This window comes from Nerophis ophidion, linkage group LG01, assembly GCF_033978795.1.
Source record: "Nerophis ophidion isolate RoL-2023_Sa linkage group LG01, RoL_Noph_v1.0, whole genome shotgun sequence".
NCBI classification, from domain to species: Eukaryota; Metazoa; Chordata; class Actinopteri; order Syngnathiformes; family Syngnathidae; genus Nerophis; species Nerophis ophidion.
This window is the reverse complement of record NC_084611.1, coordinates 92,858,381-92,876,395: the sequence shown is the minus strand read 5'-3', so window position 1 is coordinate 92,876,395 and position 18,015 is coordinate 92,858,381. Positions and strand designations below refer to the sequence as shown.

General features: G+C 42.2%; 1 protein-coding gene across 1 annotated transcript; it reads left to right on the top strand.

Moving 5' to 3' along the window:
• Positions 1 to 930: 930 nt before the first annotated feature.
• Positions 931 to 15,734, top strand: tmem134 (transmembrane protein 134). Its single transcript, XM_061916624.1, has 8 exons — positions 931 to 1,121; positions 1,327 to 1,583; positions 9,737 to 9,804; positions 11,456 to 11,542; positions 11,634 to 11,710; positions 11,787 to 11,831; positions 15,368 to 15,421; positions 15,499 to 15,734. Exons 2-8 carry the CDS (start codon positions 1,362 to 1,364, stop codon positions 15,579 to 15,581), a joined length of 636 nt encoding a protein of 211 aa, XP_061772608.1. The 5' UTR covers positions 931 to 1,121; positions 1,327 to 1,361; the 3' UTR covers positions 15,582 to 15,734.
• The last annotated feature ends 2,281 nt before the right edge of the window (positions 15,735 to 18,015 follow it).

Genomic DNA, 18,015 nt, shown 5'->3' with positions numbered 1-18,015 from the left:
GGGTCGCGGGGGGCGCTGGCGCCTATCTCAGCTACTGTCGGGCGGGCGGAAGGCGGGGTACACCATGGACAAGTCGCCACCTCATCGCAGGACATATATATATTTATATATACATCCAATCCAATCCACTTTATTTGCATAGCACATTCAAACAACAGAAATGTTCCCAAAGTGCTGCACAACAATATTAAAAACAATATTCAAATATTATCCTCAGCTCCACCAATGACTGAATAAAAAAATAAAAAAAATAATACATTAATAGCGCCTTGCATGGCAGCTCCCTCCATCAGTGTGAATGTGGAAGTAGTGTCAAAGCGCTTTGAGTACCTTGAAGGTACTCAAGTACAACCCATTTATCATTTATTATAATATAAAACCAATATAAAAACTATTTAAAAATAAATATGATTTAAAGACGATTTATATATATATATTTCTGTTTTGTTGGTTTACTGCGAACTAGTGCAAGTTTATACATTCGCAAATAGGCAAAATGTACAATAGTGTTTGACATTTTTTTAATCAATGTATCTATAATTATTCCTGATGGTGCAGTTATTGTTAAATCACAAGGCGGTTTTTTAGTATTTATTTTTTTGTATTTATTATTAAAGAAGTTTTTGTACAGTAATTTTATTTTTATACAGGAAGAGTGATGTATTTATTTATCTTTATTAGTGTCAGTGCATTAATTGTTCAATCAAGGGTTTTATCTTATTCTTTGTTTTAGTCATTCATCATTCAATAACTTCAATGTTTAGTATGCTAATTGTTTTTGCATTGTGGTGAAACTTTCAATGTGTTTTATTGACTTTAGCGTCAGTAAAATATGTTAAATGTGCAACAAATGTCGAAAACACTAACTTCTCATACGACGATCGACAACTCGACACTCGATTGGTCGCACTTCCAGCAGTCGAGCCTATGGGCGGGATCAGACATGCGCAGTGGATAGCCTGCTGCGTGGGGGAAAAGGCGCAAAGAAGGAGTAGAAAGTTCGAGAAAAGACAAAAAAAAAGCTGTGAATTAGTCGCGAATGATTCCCGAAGGTGTTGGTGAACATTGAGAAGGAACGTGTCCAACATGGCGTAGCGAAGGAAAAGATTGTTTTGAAGGCAGTAAGTTGACTTGGTCTCGTGACCGACGAGCGGAAAGAAAAGCTGAGATCAGAGCAGCTCGGCTTTCTTCTTTATTCTTACTTTATTCTTACATCATTCTTACTTTTTTCGGAACTTGAATTCTGGCGTCCGGCTAACTCGGACAACGTGGGTCACGTGATGCAGGACCTGACTGTAACGTCATTGTTTTCCTTCACGTCCGCAGTGAGCCGGAAACCGCGGGCGTAAGAGGCCATCACCATGGCAACGCAGTTCACCATCGATGACGCCTTTGTGCTGGACGGCGAGGAGGAGGAGGAGGAGGAGGGAGACGTGTCCCAGGTGGACCCCGCGGACTGGAGGGGCCGGGACAAGGATCGGGACGGAGAGATGACCTTTGGCCCGCTGACCTTCTCCAAGACTCATCCTCATCCCTCCCCCGCCATGTCCGCCTCACCTGAGCACAGCAACCTCAAGTACCAGGTACTCACTGGAGAACCACACGTGACCCACACGTAAAATGCTACACATGACCCACACAGGATCCACACATGACCCACACAGGATCCACACGTGACCCACACATGATCCTTACGTGACCCACACAGGATCCACACATGACCCACACAGGATCCACACATGACCCACACAGGATCCACACATGACCCACACATGATCCTTACGTGACCCACACAGGATCCACACATGACCCACACATGATCCATACGTGACCCACACAAGATCCACACATGACCCACACATGATCCACACATGACCCACACAGGATCCGCACATGACCCACACATGATCCTTACGTGACCCACACATGATCCACACATGACCCACACATGATCCACACATGACCCACACATGATCCTTACGTGACCCACACAGGATCCACACATGACCCACACATGATCCACACGTGACCCACACAGGACCCACACATGATCCACACATGACCCACACAGGATCCACACATGACCCGCACATGATCCTTACGTGACCCACACATGATCCACACATGATCCACACATGACCCACACAGGATCCACACATGACCCACACATGATCCTTACGTGACCCACACACGATCCACACGTGACCCACGCATGATCCTTACGTGACCCACACAGGATCCACACATGACCCACACAGGATCCACACATGACCCACACATGATCCTTACGTGACCCACACAGGATCCACACATGACCCACACATGATCCATACGTGACCCACACAGGATCCACACATGACCCACACATGATCCACACATGACCCACACAGGATCCACACATGACCCACACATGATCCTTACGTGACCCACACATGATCCACACATGACCCACACATGATCCACACATGACCCACACATGATCCTTACGTGACCCACACAGGATCCACACATGACCCGCACATGATCCACACATGACCCACACAGGATCCACACATGACCCACACACGATCCACACGTGACCCACACATGATCCTTACGTGACCCACACAGGATCCACACATGACCCACACAGGATCCACACATGATCCTTACGTGACCCACACAGGATCCACACATGATCCATACGTGACCCACACAGGATCCACACATGACCCACACATGATCCACACATGACCCACACAGGATCCACACATGACCCGCACATGATCCTTACGTGACCCACACATGATCCACACATGATCCACACATGACCCACACAGGATCCACACATGACCCACACATGATCCTTACGTGACCCACACACGATCCACACGTGACCCACGCATGATCCTTACGTGACCCACACAGGATCCACACATGACCCACACAGGATCCACACATGACCCACACATGATCCTTACGTGACCCACACAGGATCCACACATGACCCACACATGATCCATACGTGACCCACACAGGATCCACACATGACCCACACATGATCCACACATGACCCACACAGGATCCACACATGACCCACACATGATCCTTACGTGACCCACACATGATCCACACATGACCCACACATGATCCACACATGACCCACACATGATCCACACATGACCCACACATGATCCATACGTGACCCACACAGGATCCACACATGACCCACACATGATCCATACGTGACCCACACAGGATCCACACATGATCCTTACGTGACCCACACAGGATCCACACATGACCCACACATGATCCATACGTGACCCACACAGGATCCACACATGACCCACACATGATCCTTACGTGACCCACACATGATCCACACATGACCCACACATGATCCACACATGACCCACACATGATCCTTACGTGACCCACACAGGATCCACACATGACCCACACATGATCCATACGTGACCCACACAGGATCCACACATGACCCACACATGATCCTTACGTGACCCACACAGGATCCACACATGACCCACACATGATCCATACGTGACCCACACAGGATCCACACATGACCCACACATGATCCTTACGTGACCCACACATGATCCACACATGATCCATACGTGACCCACACAGGATCCACACATGACCCACACATGATCCTTACGTGACCCACACATGATCCACACATGACCCACACATGATCCACACATGACCCACACAGGATACACACATGACCCACACATGATCCATACGTGACCCACACAGGATCCACACATGACCCACACATGATCCTTACGTGACCCACACAGGATCCACACATGACCCACACATGATCCATACGTGACCCACACAGGATCCACACATGACCCACACATGATCCTTACGTGACCCACACATGATCCACACATGACCCACACATGATCCTTACGTGACCCACACAGGATCCACACATGACCCACACATGATCCACACATGACCCACACATGATCCTTACGTGACCCACACATGATCCACACATGACCCACACAGGATCCACACATGACCCACACAGGATCCACACATGACCCACACACGATCCACACGTGACCCACACATGATCCTTACGTGACCCACACAGGATCCACACATGACCCACACAGGATCCACACATGACCCACACATGATCCTTACGTGACCCACACAGGATCCACACATGACCCACACATGATCCATACGTGACCCACACAGGATCCACACATGACCCACACATGATCCACACATGACCCACACAGGATCCACACATGACCCACACATGATCCTTACGTGACCCACACAGGATCCACACATGACCCACACATGATCCATACGTGACCCACACAGGATCCACACATGACCCACACATGATCCACACATGACCCACACATGATCCACACATGACCCACACATGATCCACACATGACCCACACATGATCCATACGTGACCCACACAGGATCCACACATGACCCACACATGATCCATACGTGACCCACACAGGATCCACACATGACCCACACATGATCCTTACGTGACCCACTCAGGATCCACACATGACCCACACATGATCCTTACGTGACCCACACAGGATCCACACATGATCCATACGTGACCCACACAGGATCCACACATGACCCACACATGATCCTTACGTGACCCACACAGGATCCACACATGACCCACACATGATCCATACGTGACCCACACAGGATCCACACATGACCCACACATGATCCTTACGTGACCCACACATGATCCACACATGACCCACACATGATCCACACATGACCCACACATGATCCATACGTGACCCACACAGGATCCACACATGACCCACACATGATCCTTACGTGACCCACACAGGATCCACACATGACCCACACATGATCCACACATGGCCCACACATGATCCTTACGTGACCCACACATGATCCACACATGACCCACACATGACCCACACATGATCCACACATGACCCACACATGATCCATACGTGACCCACACATGATCCATACGTGACCCACACATGATCCTTACGTGACCCACACAGGATCCACACATGACCCACACATGATCCATACGTGACCCACACAGGATCCACACATGACCCACACATGATCCACACATGACCCACACAGGATCCACACATGACCCACACAGGATCCATACGTGACCCACACAGGATCCACACATGACCCACACATGATCCTTACGTGACCCACACATGATCCACACATGACCCACACATGATCCATACGTGACCCACACAAGATCCACACATGACCCACACATGATCCTTACGTGACCCACACAGGATCCACACATGACCCACACATGATCCACACATGACCCACACATGATCCTTACGTGACCCACACATGACCCACACATGACCCACACATGACCCACACATGATCCACACATGACCCACACATGATCCACACATGACCCACACATGATCCATACGTGACCCACACAGGATCCACACATGACCCACACATGATCCTTACGTGACCCACACAGGATCCACACATGACCCACACATGATCCATACGTGACCCACACAGGATCCACACATGACCCACACATGATCCTTACGTGACCCACACAGGATCCACACATGACCCACACATGATCCATACGTGACCCACACAGGATCCACACATGACCCACACATGATCCTTACGTGACCCACACAGGATCCACACATGACCCACACATGATCCTTACGTGACCCACACATGATCCACACATGACCCACACATGATCCACACATGAACCACACATGATCCATACGTGACCCACACAGGATCCACACATGACCCACACATGATCCTTACGTGACCCACACAGGATCCACACATGACCCACACATGATCCTTACGTGACCCACACATGACCCACACATGATCCTTACGTGACCCACACAGGATCCACACATGACCCGCACATGATCCACACATGACCCACACATGATCCTTACGTGACCCACACAGGATCCACACATGACCCACACATGATCCTTACGTGACCCACACAGGATCCACACATGACCCACACATGATCCTTACGTGACCCACACATGACCCACACATGATCCTTACGTGACCCACACATGATCCTTACGTGACCCACACAGGATCCATATGTGACCCACACAGGATCCACACATGACCCACACATGATCCTTACGTGACCCACACAGGATCCACACATGACCCACACATGATCCTTACGTGACCCACACATGACCCACACATGATCCTTACGTGACCCACACAGGATCCACACATGACCCGCACATGATCCACACATGACCCACACATGATCCTTACGTGACCCACACAGGATCCACACATGACCCACACATGATCCTTACGTGACCCACACAGGATCCACACATGACCCACACATGATCCTTACGTGACCCACACATGATCCTTACGTGACCCACACATGATCCTTACGTGACCCACACAGGATCCACACATGACCCACACATGATCCTTACGTGACCCACACATGACCCACACATGACCCACACATGATCCTTACGTGACCCACACATGATCCTTACGTGACCCACACAGGATCCATATGTGACCCACACATGACCACACATGACCCACACATTTATGCAGGTAAAAAAATTATTGGCAAGTTAAAAAGTATTTTCTAGTTAAAAAAGACAATTCGCAGGGGGAAAAAATGTCTGTAGGTTAAAAAAAATGTAAATTTTTACAAAAAATTCTGCAAGTAAAAAAAAACTATTAGCGGGGAAAAAAGTGGAAAAAAAATATTTGCAAGAAAATAAAATATATTTTCTGCAAGTAAAAAACGATTCATGAGTAAACAAAAACGATTTGCAAGGAAAAAAATAATTTCTGCAGGTACAAAAAATGATTCGTAAGTTAAAAAAAAAAAAATACCAAAAATTCTGCAAGTGAAATAACGATTATCAGGTTTAAAAAAATGGTTTGCAAGAAAGAAAAAAAAATTCTGCAAGTAAAGAAACGATTCGAAAGTTAAACAGTGTTTATAAAAAACAAAATTCCAAGTACATAACATTTTTGTTTATGTAAAAAAACAATTCACATGTGTAAAAAACACTTCTGCAAGTAAAACCAACTTGCAACTAAAAAGAAAACAATTTCTTCAATTGAAGAAAACAATTCCCAAGTAAGAAAAAACTATTTATGAACGTAAAAAAAAGTGCAATTATGAAAACAAATTTCTGCAGGCCAAAAAATGATTCGTAAGTTGAAAAATATGTTCTAATTAAAAAAGATAATTCGCAGAAAAAAAAATATTCCGCAGGTACATTCAAAAAAAAATATGCAAGTAAAGAAATAAAAACTATTTTCTGAAAGTAAAAAAAAATAAAAAATACATTCGCAGTAAAAACATTTTTTTGCAGTTCCCAAAAAATTATTAGTAAGTAAAACAAAAAATATATATTTTAAGCAGGTAAAAAAATGATTTTTTTATGCAGGTAAATAAATGATTCGTAAGAAATAAAAATGTTCCAAGTAAAACGATTTGCAAGGGAAAAAAAATAATTATCAGCAAGTGAAAAAACGATTTGCAAGAAAAAAAACAATTTTCTGCAAGTAAATTGATTTGAAAGTTAAACAGTTTTCATTAAAAAATGTACATGTACGTAACATTTTTGTTCATGTAAAAAAAACAATACACAAGTATAAAAAAATATTTTCTTCATGCAAAAACAAGAGTAAAAACAATTTCTTTAATTGAAAAAAAGATTCTTAAGTATGAAAACACATTTCTGCAAGTCAAACAATTTTGAGTAAAAACCACAATTTTCATTAATTGGAAAAAAACAATTTACAATTATGAAAACACATTTCTGCAAGTATAAAATTTTTTCGCAAGTCCAAACCCCGTTTCCATATGAGTTGGGAAATGGTGTTAGATGTAAATATAAACAGAATACAATGACTTGCAAATCCTTTTCAAGCCATATTCAGTTGAATATGCTACAAAGACAACATATTTGATGTTAAAACTCATAAACTTTTTTTTTGTTGCAAATAATCATTAACTTTAGAATTTGATGCCAGCAACATGTGACAAAGAAGTTGGGAACGGTGGCAATAAATACAGATAAAGTTGAGGAATGCTCATCAAACACTTATTTGGAACATCCCACAGGTGTGCAGGCTAATTGGGAACAGGTGGGTGCCATGATTGGATATAAAAACAGCTTCCCAAAAAATGCTCAGTCTTTCACAAGAAAGGATGGGGCGAGGTACACCCCTTTGTCCACAACTGCGTGAGCAAATAGTCAAACAGTTTAAGAACAACCTTTCTCAAAGTGACATTGCAAGAAATTTAGGGATTTCAACATCTACGCTCCATAATATCATCAAAAGGTTCAGAGAATCTGGTGAAATCACTCCACGTAAGCGGCATGGCCGGAAACCAACATTGAATGACCGTGACCTTCCATCCTTCAGACGACACTGTATCAAAAACCCACATCAATCTCTAAAGGATATCACCACATGGGCTCAGGAACACTTAAGAAAAATACTGTCACTAAATACAGTTCTTCGCTACATCTGTAAGTGCAAGTTAAAGCTCTACTATGCAAAGCAAAAGCCATTTATCAACAACATCCAGAAACGCCACGGGCTTCTCTGGGCCCGAGATCATCTAAGATGGACTGATGCAAAGTGGAAAAGTGTTCTGTGGTCTGACGAGTCCACATTTCAAATTGTTTTTGGAAATATTCCACATCGTGTCATCCGGACCAAAGAGGAAGCGAACCATCCAGACTGTTATCGACGCAAAGTTGAAAAGCCAGCATGTGTGATGGTATGGGGGTGCATTAGTGCCCAAGGCATGGGTAACTTACACATCTGTGAAGGCACCATTAATGCTGAAAGGTACATACAGCTTTTTTTTTTGCGCCTTCTTTTTCATGGACGCCCCTGCTTATTTCAGCAAGACAATGCCAATCCACATTCAGCACGTGTTACAACAGTGTGGCTTCGTAAAAAAAGAGTGCGGGTACTTTCCTGGCCCGCCTGCATGGAAAATGTGTGGCGCATTATGAAGCGTAAAATAGGACAGTGGAGACCCCGGACTGTTGAAGGACTGAAGCTCTACATAAAACAAGAATGGGAAAGAATTCCACTTTCAAAGCTTCAACAATTAGTTTCCTCAGTTCCCAAACGTTTATTGAGTGTTGTTAAAAGAAAAGGTGATGTAACACAGTGGTGAACATGCCCTTTCCCAACTACTTTGGCACGTGTTGCAGCCAAGAAATTCTAAGTTAATTATTATTTGCAAAAAAAAAAATCAAGTTTATGAGTTTGAACATCAAATATGTTGTCTTTGTAGCATATTCAACTGAATATGGCTTGAAAAGGATTTGCAAATCATTGTATTCCGTTTATATTTACATCTAACACCGTTTCCCAACTCATATGGAAACAGGGTTAGTATTATTCACATGTGAATAATGCTGTATAATAGACTGTATTAATATTATTCACATGTAGTGCTGAATTTCCCCCAGGGCTCAATAAAGTACTTTCTATGTTATTCTATCCTAAAGAAGGAATAATGTACTTTAGAGAGTGGCCTTCCACAGTATCTCCTTCCACACACCATCAGCACCTTTTGTCATATTTTTATGGATAAAGGTTACAACAATCTTGGCTGGTGAATGATGTGCATCTTTTATTCCTTTTGTAGAATCTGGAAAATGAAGATCCCCTGGGGAGCAGTGGCAACTCCTCTTTTAACAACTTCTTCAAAATCAGGTTGGTTCTTCTCCTAAAATGTTGAGGAATTGAATGGCACTTCCTGTTTTGTCACCTCAGCCATACTGTACTGAGCAGCCAGGACAAAGACCCGTCTACCGCTAGTCCCGGTTGATAAGCCACACCCACTACATTTTAGAAGAAAAATGTAGTTTTCCATACATTAGCCTGCACCAGACTGTAAGCCGCAGATATATACATTGTGAAATGACTTATTTACACAAAAATATTTAATAAATGTTTATTTACATACCTTAATTGTTTCCAATTGGTGTCTGTAACCTGGCAGTAAAACGGATGGTTAAGCAAAACCGAAGTCATGGTCATGGACCCACTAGCTGTGCAAGCTAGCTCTCCAATCAGCTAAACAGACTCAATAACTCCATGAGTTTATTGAAAAATTGTAAGTTAATAATTCAAACACAGACATTCGTTAAAGTGTTAGCATATTAGCTAATGCTAACAATGCTAGCTTCATTACGTTGTGCTAGCATGTACAAATATGCAGGAAAACACTCCTACTGACATCACACATGGTGCACTTTAGTAAGTAAGATTTGTTTTAGTTATATTGTAAAACTTATAAACGTTGCTCGGAGTGATGAATAAGAAATCCATAGGAGGAGACTTGCTGTGGACGGCTGGAAGACGGAACAGTACTTCTACTTCCGGTTCAAAGCTCTAAAGAGAAGGGCACTGCAGGAGGGTGTGTCAGTCCATTGTGGAGGGTGTGTCAGTCCATGGTGGAGGGTGTGTCAGTCCATGGTGGAGGGTGTGTCAGTCCATGGTGGAGGGTGTGTCAGCCCATGGTGAAGGGTGTGTCAGTCCATGGTGGAGGGTGTGTCAGTCCATGGTGGAGGGTGTGTCAGTCCCTGGTGGAGGGTGTGTCACTCCATGGTGGAAGGTGTGTCAGTCCATGGTGGAGGGTGTGTCAGTCCATGGCGGAGGGTGTGTCAGTCCATGGTGGAGGGTGTGTCAGTCCATGGTGGAGGGTGTGTCAGTCCATGGTGAAGGGTGTGTCAGTCCATGGTGGAGGGTGTGTCAGTCCATGGTGGAGGGTGTGTCAGTCCATGGTGGAGGGTGTGTCAGTCCATGGTGGAGGGTGTGTCAGTCCCTGGTGGAGGGTGTGTCACTCCATGGTGGAGGGTGTGTCAGTCCATGGTGGAGGGTGTGTCAGTGGATGGTGGAGGGTGTGTCAGTGGATGGTGGAAGGTGTGTCAGTCCATGGTGAAGGGTGTGTCAGTCCATGGTGGAGGGTGTGTCAGTCCATGGTGGAGGGTGTGTCAGTCCCTGGTGGAGGGTGTGTCACTCCATGGTGGAAGGTGTGTCAGTCCATGGTGGAGGGTGTGTCAGTCCATGGCGGAGGGTGTGTCAGTCCATGGTGGAGGGTGTGTCAGTCCATGGTGGAGGGTGTGTCAGTCCATGGTGAAGGGTGTGTCAGTCCATGGTGGAGGGTGTGTCAGTCCATGGTGGAGGGTGTGTCGATTAGTCCTAATAGTACTATCAGTTACACTCGTCACAGTAGTCACCTTAGTCCTTTTAGTCCTAATAGGACTATTAGTTACATTGGTCATATTAGTCCATAAAAGGGACAGTTGCTGACCTCATGTTGACCCCCCCCCCCCCCCCCCTCCCCCCTCTTTCCCCCCAGCGAGCCGTCCACTCTGTCCTACTGCAGCTCTCAGTGGTCATTCAGCACCTTGAGCTCCGTCACACATCTCTCGGCACACTGCTGCGGGTAAGACACGCACACACACACACACACACACACACACACACACACACACACACACACACACACACACACACTGACGTACCTGCGCGGCCAGGTGGGTGTCACACCCGCTGGTGAAGAAGAACAGAAAAGTAGTCCTGGCCTCCTTCCTGCTGCTGATCACTGGAGTGGGTGAGTGGACAGGAAGTGGTCACTGCCGTGTTGCCATGGCGATCGCCGCTCATTTCCACCTCTGCTTCCTCCGCAGCTCTTATTTTTGCAGGTGTTGTCATCCAGCTGAGTCCCAACGCAGGTAAGAAAAACCACCAGAGACCAACTTTATCCTCTGTGATGACACTACTTCTCAAACGTTAACAAATATAAGACCTTCACTAAAGTACACGTCGATATTTCACATTTTGACCTGGACCGTATCGGCCTTATTTTTATTCTCTTTTCTTTTTTACAACTACAACATGACTACATCAGCACATAATATAAATACACATAGAATAGCAGTATTTCATATTCAAACAACAACAAATGACTCAAGAAGATAGTACCGTATTTCCGGACTATAGAGCACACCCACCACATGTTAGAAGAAACTAATAGTTTCCCTTATATAAGCCGCACTGGACTATAAGACGGATATATACTTTGCCAAATGAGTTATTTATACAGAAATATTTTATAAATGTTTATTTACATACCTTTTATTGTTTCCAAATGGTGTTTGTAACACAGGCAGTAAAACGGCTGATCAAACAAAATAGAAGTCATGGTCCTGGACCCACTAGTTGCGCAAACTATCAGCTAAACAGACTCAATAACTCCACGCTGACGTTTTGGTGAAATGACTGAACTGAAACAATACAAAAAGAATGTCGTTTTAAGTTAATGATACTAACACACACTTGTAAACGTGTTAGCATATTAGCTCATGCTAATGACGCTAGCTTGATGACATTACGATAGCATGTAGAAATATGCATGAAAACACTCCTACAGACATCACACATGGGACGCTTTAGTAAGTATCAATCAATCAATGTTTACTTATATAGCCCTGAATCATTAGTGTCTCAAAGGGCTGCACAAACCACAACACAAACCACTACGACATCCTCGGTAGGCCCACATAAGGGCAAAGAAAACTCACACCCAGTGGGACGTCAGTGACAATGATGACTATGAGAACCTTGGAGAGGACGAAAGCAACGGAGTAAGAGTTGTTTTAGTTATATTGTAAAACTTAAATGGGACGGCGTGGCGCAGTGGGAGAGTGGCCGTGCGCAACCCGAGTGTCCCTGGTTCAATTCCCACCTAGTGCCAACCTCGTCACGTCCGTTGTGTCCTGAGCAAGACACTTCACCCTTGCTCCTGATGGGTGCTGGTGGGCGCCTTGCATGGCAGCTCCCTCCATCAGTGTGTGAATGTGGAAGTAGTGTCAAAGCGCTTTGAGTACCTTGAAGGTAGAAAAGCGCTATACAAGTACAACCCATTTATCATTTATCATTTACTTCGGGTTTAAAGCTCAGTCTAAACCGACGAGTACTGCAGCAGCTGTAGTGAGCCAACTTGTCCAAAAGATGGCGCCATAGCCCAAACAATGATGCACTTGTTAGGTGTCTGTACTTGTTTTTTTCAACTATTTGCTCAATGGTTGTTAGTCATAAATTAGCCGCATCGTTTTGAAGGCCGCAGGGTCCAAAGCGTAGGAAAAAAGTATCGGCTTGTAGTCCATAATTAGGGGTGATGACAGCAGCCTTTTTGTCCTGCTTGAGGAAGTTAGCCTGGAGCTAATATTTGCAAAAAAGAACAAAGTTTGTCAGTGTGAACATGAATTATTGTCTTTGCCGTCTATTCAACTGAATATAAGTTGAAAAGGATTTGTTGTATTCTCTTTTTATTTACCTTTTACACAAGGTGACTACTTCACTGCTTTTGAGGTTTGTTTATAATTGAGTAGATGAGTTATTGAGATGTAGAGAGACGCCATATTTTGACCAATGTTTTATATTTTGAAATGCAAACGTGGATGCTCCTCTCGGACGTGTAATAAAACCGCTGAATGAAAACATCATGTCGCTACTCTGCACACCTTTCCTGTAAAATAATATTTAAAAAACAACTTAAAAGCCGTGTCCAGCTTATTCATGTTTAAATAACTTGCACTGCAAATTAATATTGGCTTCAAATGTGGGTTTTTGGCCATCATCACTATTAATAATCTGTATTGGTCCTGAAAGAAACATATACCTCCACTAGAGTGAGCTGTCTAGTTGAATACATTTTAATAAACCAATGTCTGTTTTATCATGTTTTTGCAGGATAAAAGATTGTTTGCAGCAATTTTGTAAAGTTGCTTTTTAAAGGCCTACTGAAAGCCACTACTAGCCACCACGCAGTCTGATAGTTTATATATCAATGATGAAATATTAACATTGCAACACATGCCAATACGGCCGCTTTAGTTTACTAAATTGCAATTTAAAATTTCCCGCGGAAGTATCCTGCTAAAACGTCGCCGTATGATGACACGTGATGTCACGCATTGTAGAGGACATTTTGTTCCAGCACTGTTCAAAGCTATAAGTCGTCTCTTTTCATCCCATAATTCCACAGTATTTTGGACTTCTGTGTTGCTGAATCTTTTGCAATCTGTTCAATTAATAATGGAGACGTCAAAGAAGAAAGCTGTAGGTGGGAAGCGGTGTATTGCGGCCGCCTTTAGCCACACAAACACAGCCAGTGTTGTTTCCTTGTTTACATTCCCGAAAGATGACTGTGAAGCTTTACTATGGAACAGAGCGGTCAAGCGAACATGGTTCCCTACCACATGTCAACCGGCAGGTTTCGGTGAGAAAATGGTGGTAATAAGTCGGCTTTTACTGTAGACATGAGCAGCGAGCTTGCGTCGTTCCTCCTGCACCTGTCAAAGAGGCAGCTGCGGACTCTCGCCTCCTCCCAACGGCCGCCCCTGACCGTCGGATGTTTCCACTGTGGAGGAGGGAAAAAAATTAAATCTCGTTGAGAAACGTGGCTTCGCTTGGAGACACTGGCGGTCACCAGACCCATGGCCACACCCCTCCGACTTTCAGGTTGTGCAGCTACGACCATATAATCTCACTAAAACACTAACACAATAAGCAGATAAGGGATTTTCCAGAATTATCCTAGTAAATTTTTCTAATAACATCTGAATTGCTCTGCCGTCTAGTTTTTTTTTTTTTAGTCCCTCACTCTCACTTTCCTCATCCACGAATCTTTCATCCTCTCTCTAATTAATGGGGAAATTGTCGCTTTCTCGGTCCGAATCGCTCTGGCTGCTGGTGGCCATGATTGTAAACAATGTTCAGATGTGAGGAGCTCCACAACCCGTGACATCACGCACATCGTCTGCTACTTCCGGTACAGGCAAGGCTTTTTTATTAGCGACCGAAAGTTGCCAACTTTATCATGGATGTTCTCTACTAAATCCTTTCAGCAAAAATATCGTGAAATGATGAAGTACGACACATAGAATGGAGCTGCTATCCCCCTTTAAATAACATCTCATTTCAGTAGGCCTTTAATATTTACCTCATGAAAGGAACAAAAAGTGGTGTTTTCTTAAGAGATTTAAAAATGATAGTCTTAAAGTCCCAATTAGTCATCATATCATCTGAGACACATAAACCTAGTTGTGTTCTCCCTGCAAACAAGTGTGATCAATGAAAGTCAAAAAGTCATTTTGATAATGTGATGTGTCCCTAGCGCCCCCTGCTGGTCACCATGCAAACCACCAATAATAACACATTATTCATACAACAGTTTGACATTTTAGTTTATTTTTTATCCTCGCAGGTGTTTCAAGCGCTATTTTCTTTGTCCCTGGATTCCTTCTCTTCATCCCTGGAGGTAAATACATATTTTTTTCTGCAGGACTTTCTTGAATATACAGGAAACAAAGTCACTAATTGTTATTACCGCCCCAGTGTATCATGTGATATACATCAGCTGCGCTGTCCGTGGAAGACGAGGATTCAAACTCTTCTACTTGCCTTATTTTGAAAAATGATCTCACGTTGTTGATTTAACACAAGCGGCCTTCAGTATTGTTTTCTAACCACTGACACTTCAACCACTCACTCCTGCTGACTCTTACCACTCCATGACTGACATCTTTTATGTCAATGTTGACTGTGAATAACAATAAAACCTTTTCACTTTTTATAGGCACTTTATTTCACCTCCAGACAAAGACAACACTTATGTACTTATTATTGTATTCATGATGTACTTGTGTCACATAGTCTGTTATTATTGTATTCATGATGTACTTGTGTCACATAGTCTGTTATTATTGTATTCATGATGTACTTGTGTCACATAGTCTGTTATTATTGTATTCATGATGCACTTGTGTCACTTAGTATGTTTCTTCCATTTGGACAGAAAACATATGTCCATCCATCCATTTTCTACCGCTTATTCCCTTTGGGGTGGCGGGGGGCGCTGGTAACTATCTCAGCTATAATCAGGCGGAAGGCGGGATGCACCCTGGACAAGTCGCCACCTCATCGCAGAACAATATATGTACTGCGTGAAATTGCATACCTTTCAAACAAAAATATATTTTCACACTTTCTAAAAAAAAAATGTCAAAATAAATACTTCAATATTTGCTTGACTTATGTAGTAAAAACAAGCTATCAAAATTTTACAAAATAAACATTTTGATAGACTAGACCAGGGGTCACCAAGACCAGGTCGCCCGTAAGGACCAGATGAGTCGCCCGCTGGCCTGTTCTAAAAATAGCTCAAATAGCAGCACTTACCAGTGAGCTGCCTCTATTTTTTAAATTGTATTTATTTACTAGCAAGCTGCTCTCACTTTGTCCGATAATTCTAAGAGAGACAAAATTCAAATAGAATTTGAAAATCCGAGAAAATATTTGAAAGACTTGGTCTTCACTTGTTTAAATAAATTCATTTATTTTTTTACTTTGCTTCTTATAACTTTCAGAAAGACAATTTTAGAGAAAAAATACAACCTTAAAAATGATTTTAGGATTTTTAAACACATATACCTTTTTACCTTTTTAAATTCCTTCCTCTCCTTTCCTGACAATTTAAATCAATGTTCAAGTAAATTTATTTGTTTTGTTTTAAAGAATAATAAATACATTTTAATTTAATTCTTCATTTTAGCTTCTGTTTTATTCAACATAATATTTGTGAAATATTTCTTCAAACTTATGATTAAAATTAAATCTAGAAAATCTGTAGAATCAAATTTAAATCTTATTTCAAAGTCTTTTGAATTTCTTTTAAAATTTTTGTTCTGGAAAATCAAGAAGAAATAATGATGTGTCTTTGTTAGAAATATAGCTTGGTCCAATTTGTTATATATTCTAACAAAGTGAAGATTGGATTTTAACCTATTTAAAACATGTCATCAAAATTCTAAAATTAATCTTAATCAGGAAAAATGACTAATGATGTTCCATAAATTCTTTTTTTAAATTTTTTCAAAAAGATTTGAATTAGCTAGATTTTCAATTATTTTGTTAAGTTGAATTTTGAATTTTAAAGAGTCGAAATTGAAGATAAACAATGTTTAAAAATTAAATTTTCATTTTTTTCCCTGTTTTCTCCTCTTTTAAACCATTCAATTAAGTGTTTTTTCATCATTTATTCTCTACAAAAAACCTACCGTAAAAGGAAAAAAAATGTACGACTGAATGACAGACAGAAATACCCATTTTTTTCTATATGTAGATTTATTTATTAAAGGTAAATTGAGCAAATTGGCTATTTCTGGCAATTTATTGAAGTGTGTATCAAACTGGTAGCCCTTGGCATTAATCAGTACCCAAGAAGTAGCTCTTGCTTTCAAAAAGGTTGCTGACCCCTGGACTATACAGTATAGTTTATGTTTGTTTTTTACAGTATGTTACTGTAAATAAATAAAAATTCCACCACTTTTTTTTTTTTACTGTAAAATCCTGTCGACTGATCTGCCAGTTTTTCTTTTTATCGTAAATCTACAGTCGTTTTTACGGTGTGTTACTGTAAATAGAAAAAGAAGGTACTACATTTTTTTATATAGTTAAAAACCGGCTACTCAGCTGCCAGAATTAAAAAAAAAAAAAACAGTGGTACTTTGTTGTAAAAAAATATGTATACATTTTACAGTAACATTTTTAGACTCAGTTGCCATTTTCCCATAAAAAACGGTGGTACTGTTTTTCCATTTATAGTAATGTGTAAAACAAACAATATTTTACAGCAAAATTAAGTGTACATTTTGTGACTAAGCTAACAGTTATTTTTCCTATGAAATAGTGATAGTTTTTCCCTCTACCGTATTAGTTTGTTTAAAAAAAAGACCTACTATATCTAACAGTAACATTCTGGCGATTAAACTGGCTTTGGTTTTCTGCAAAAAAAATGGGGATACTTTTTTAAATTTTATTTACCTTAATAAGTTGTAATATGTTGAATTTTAC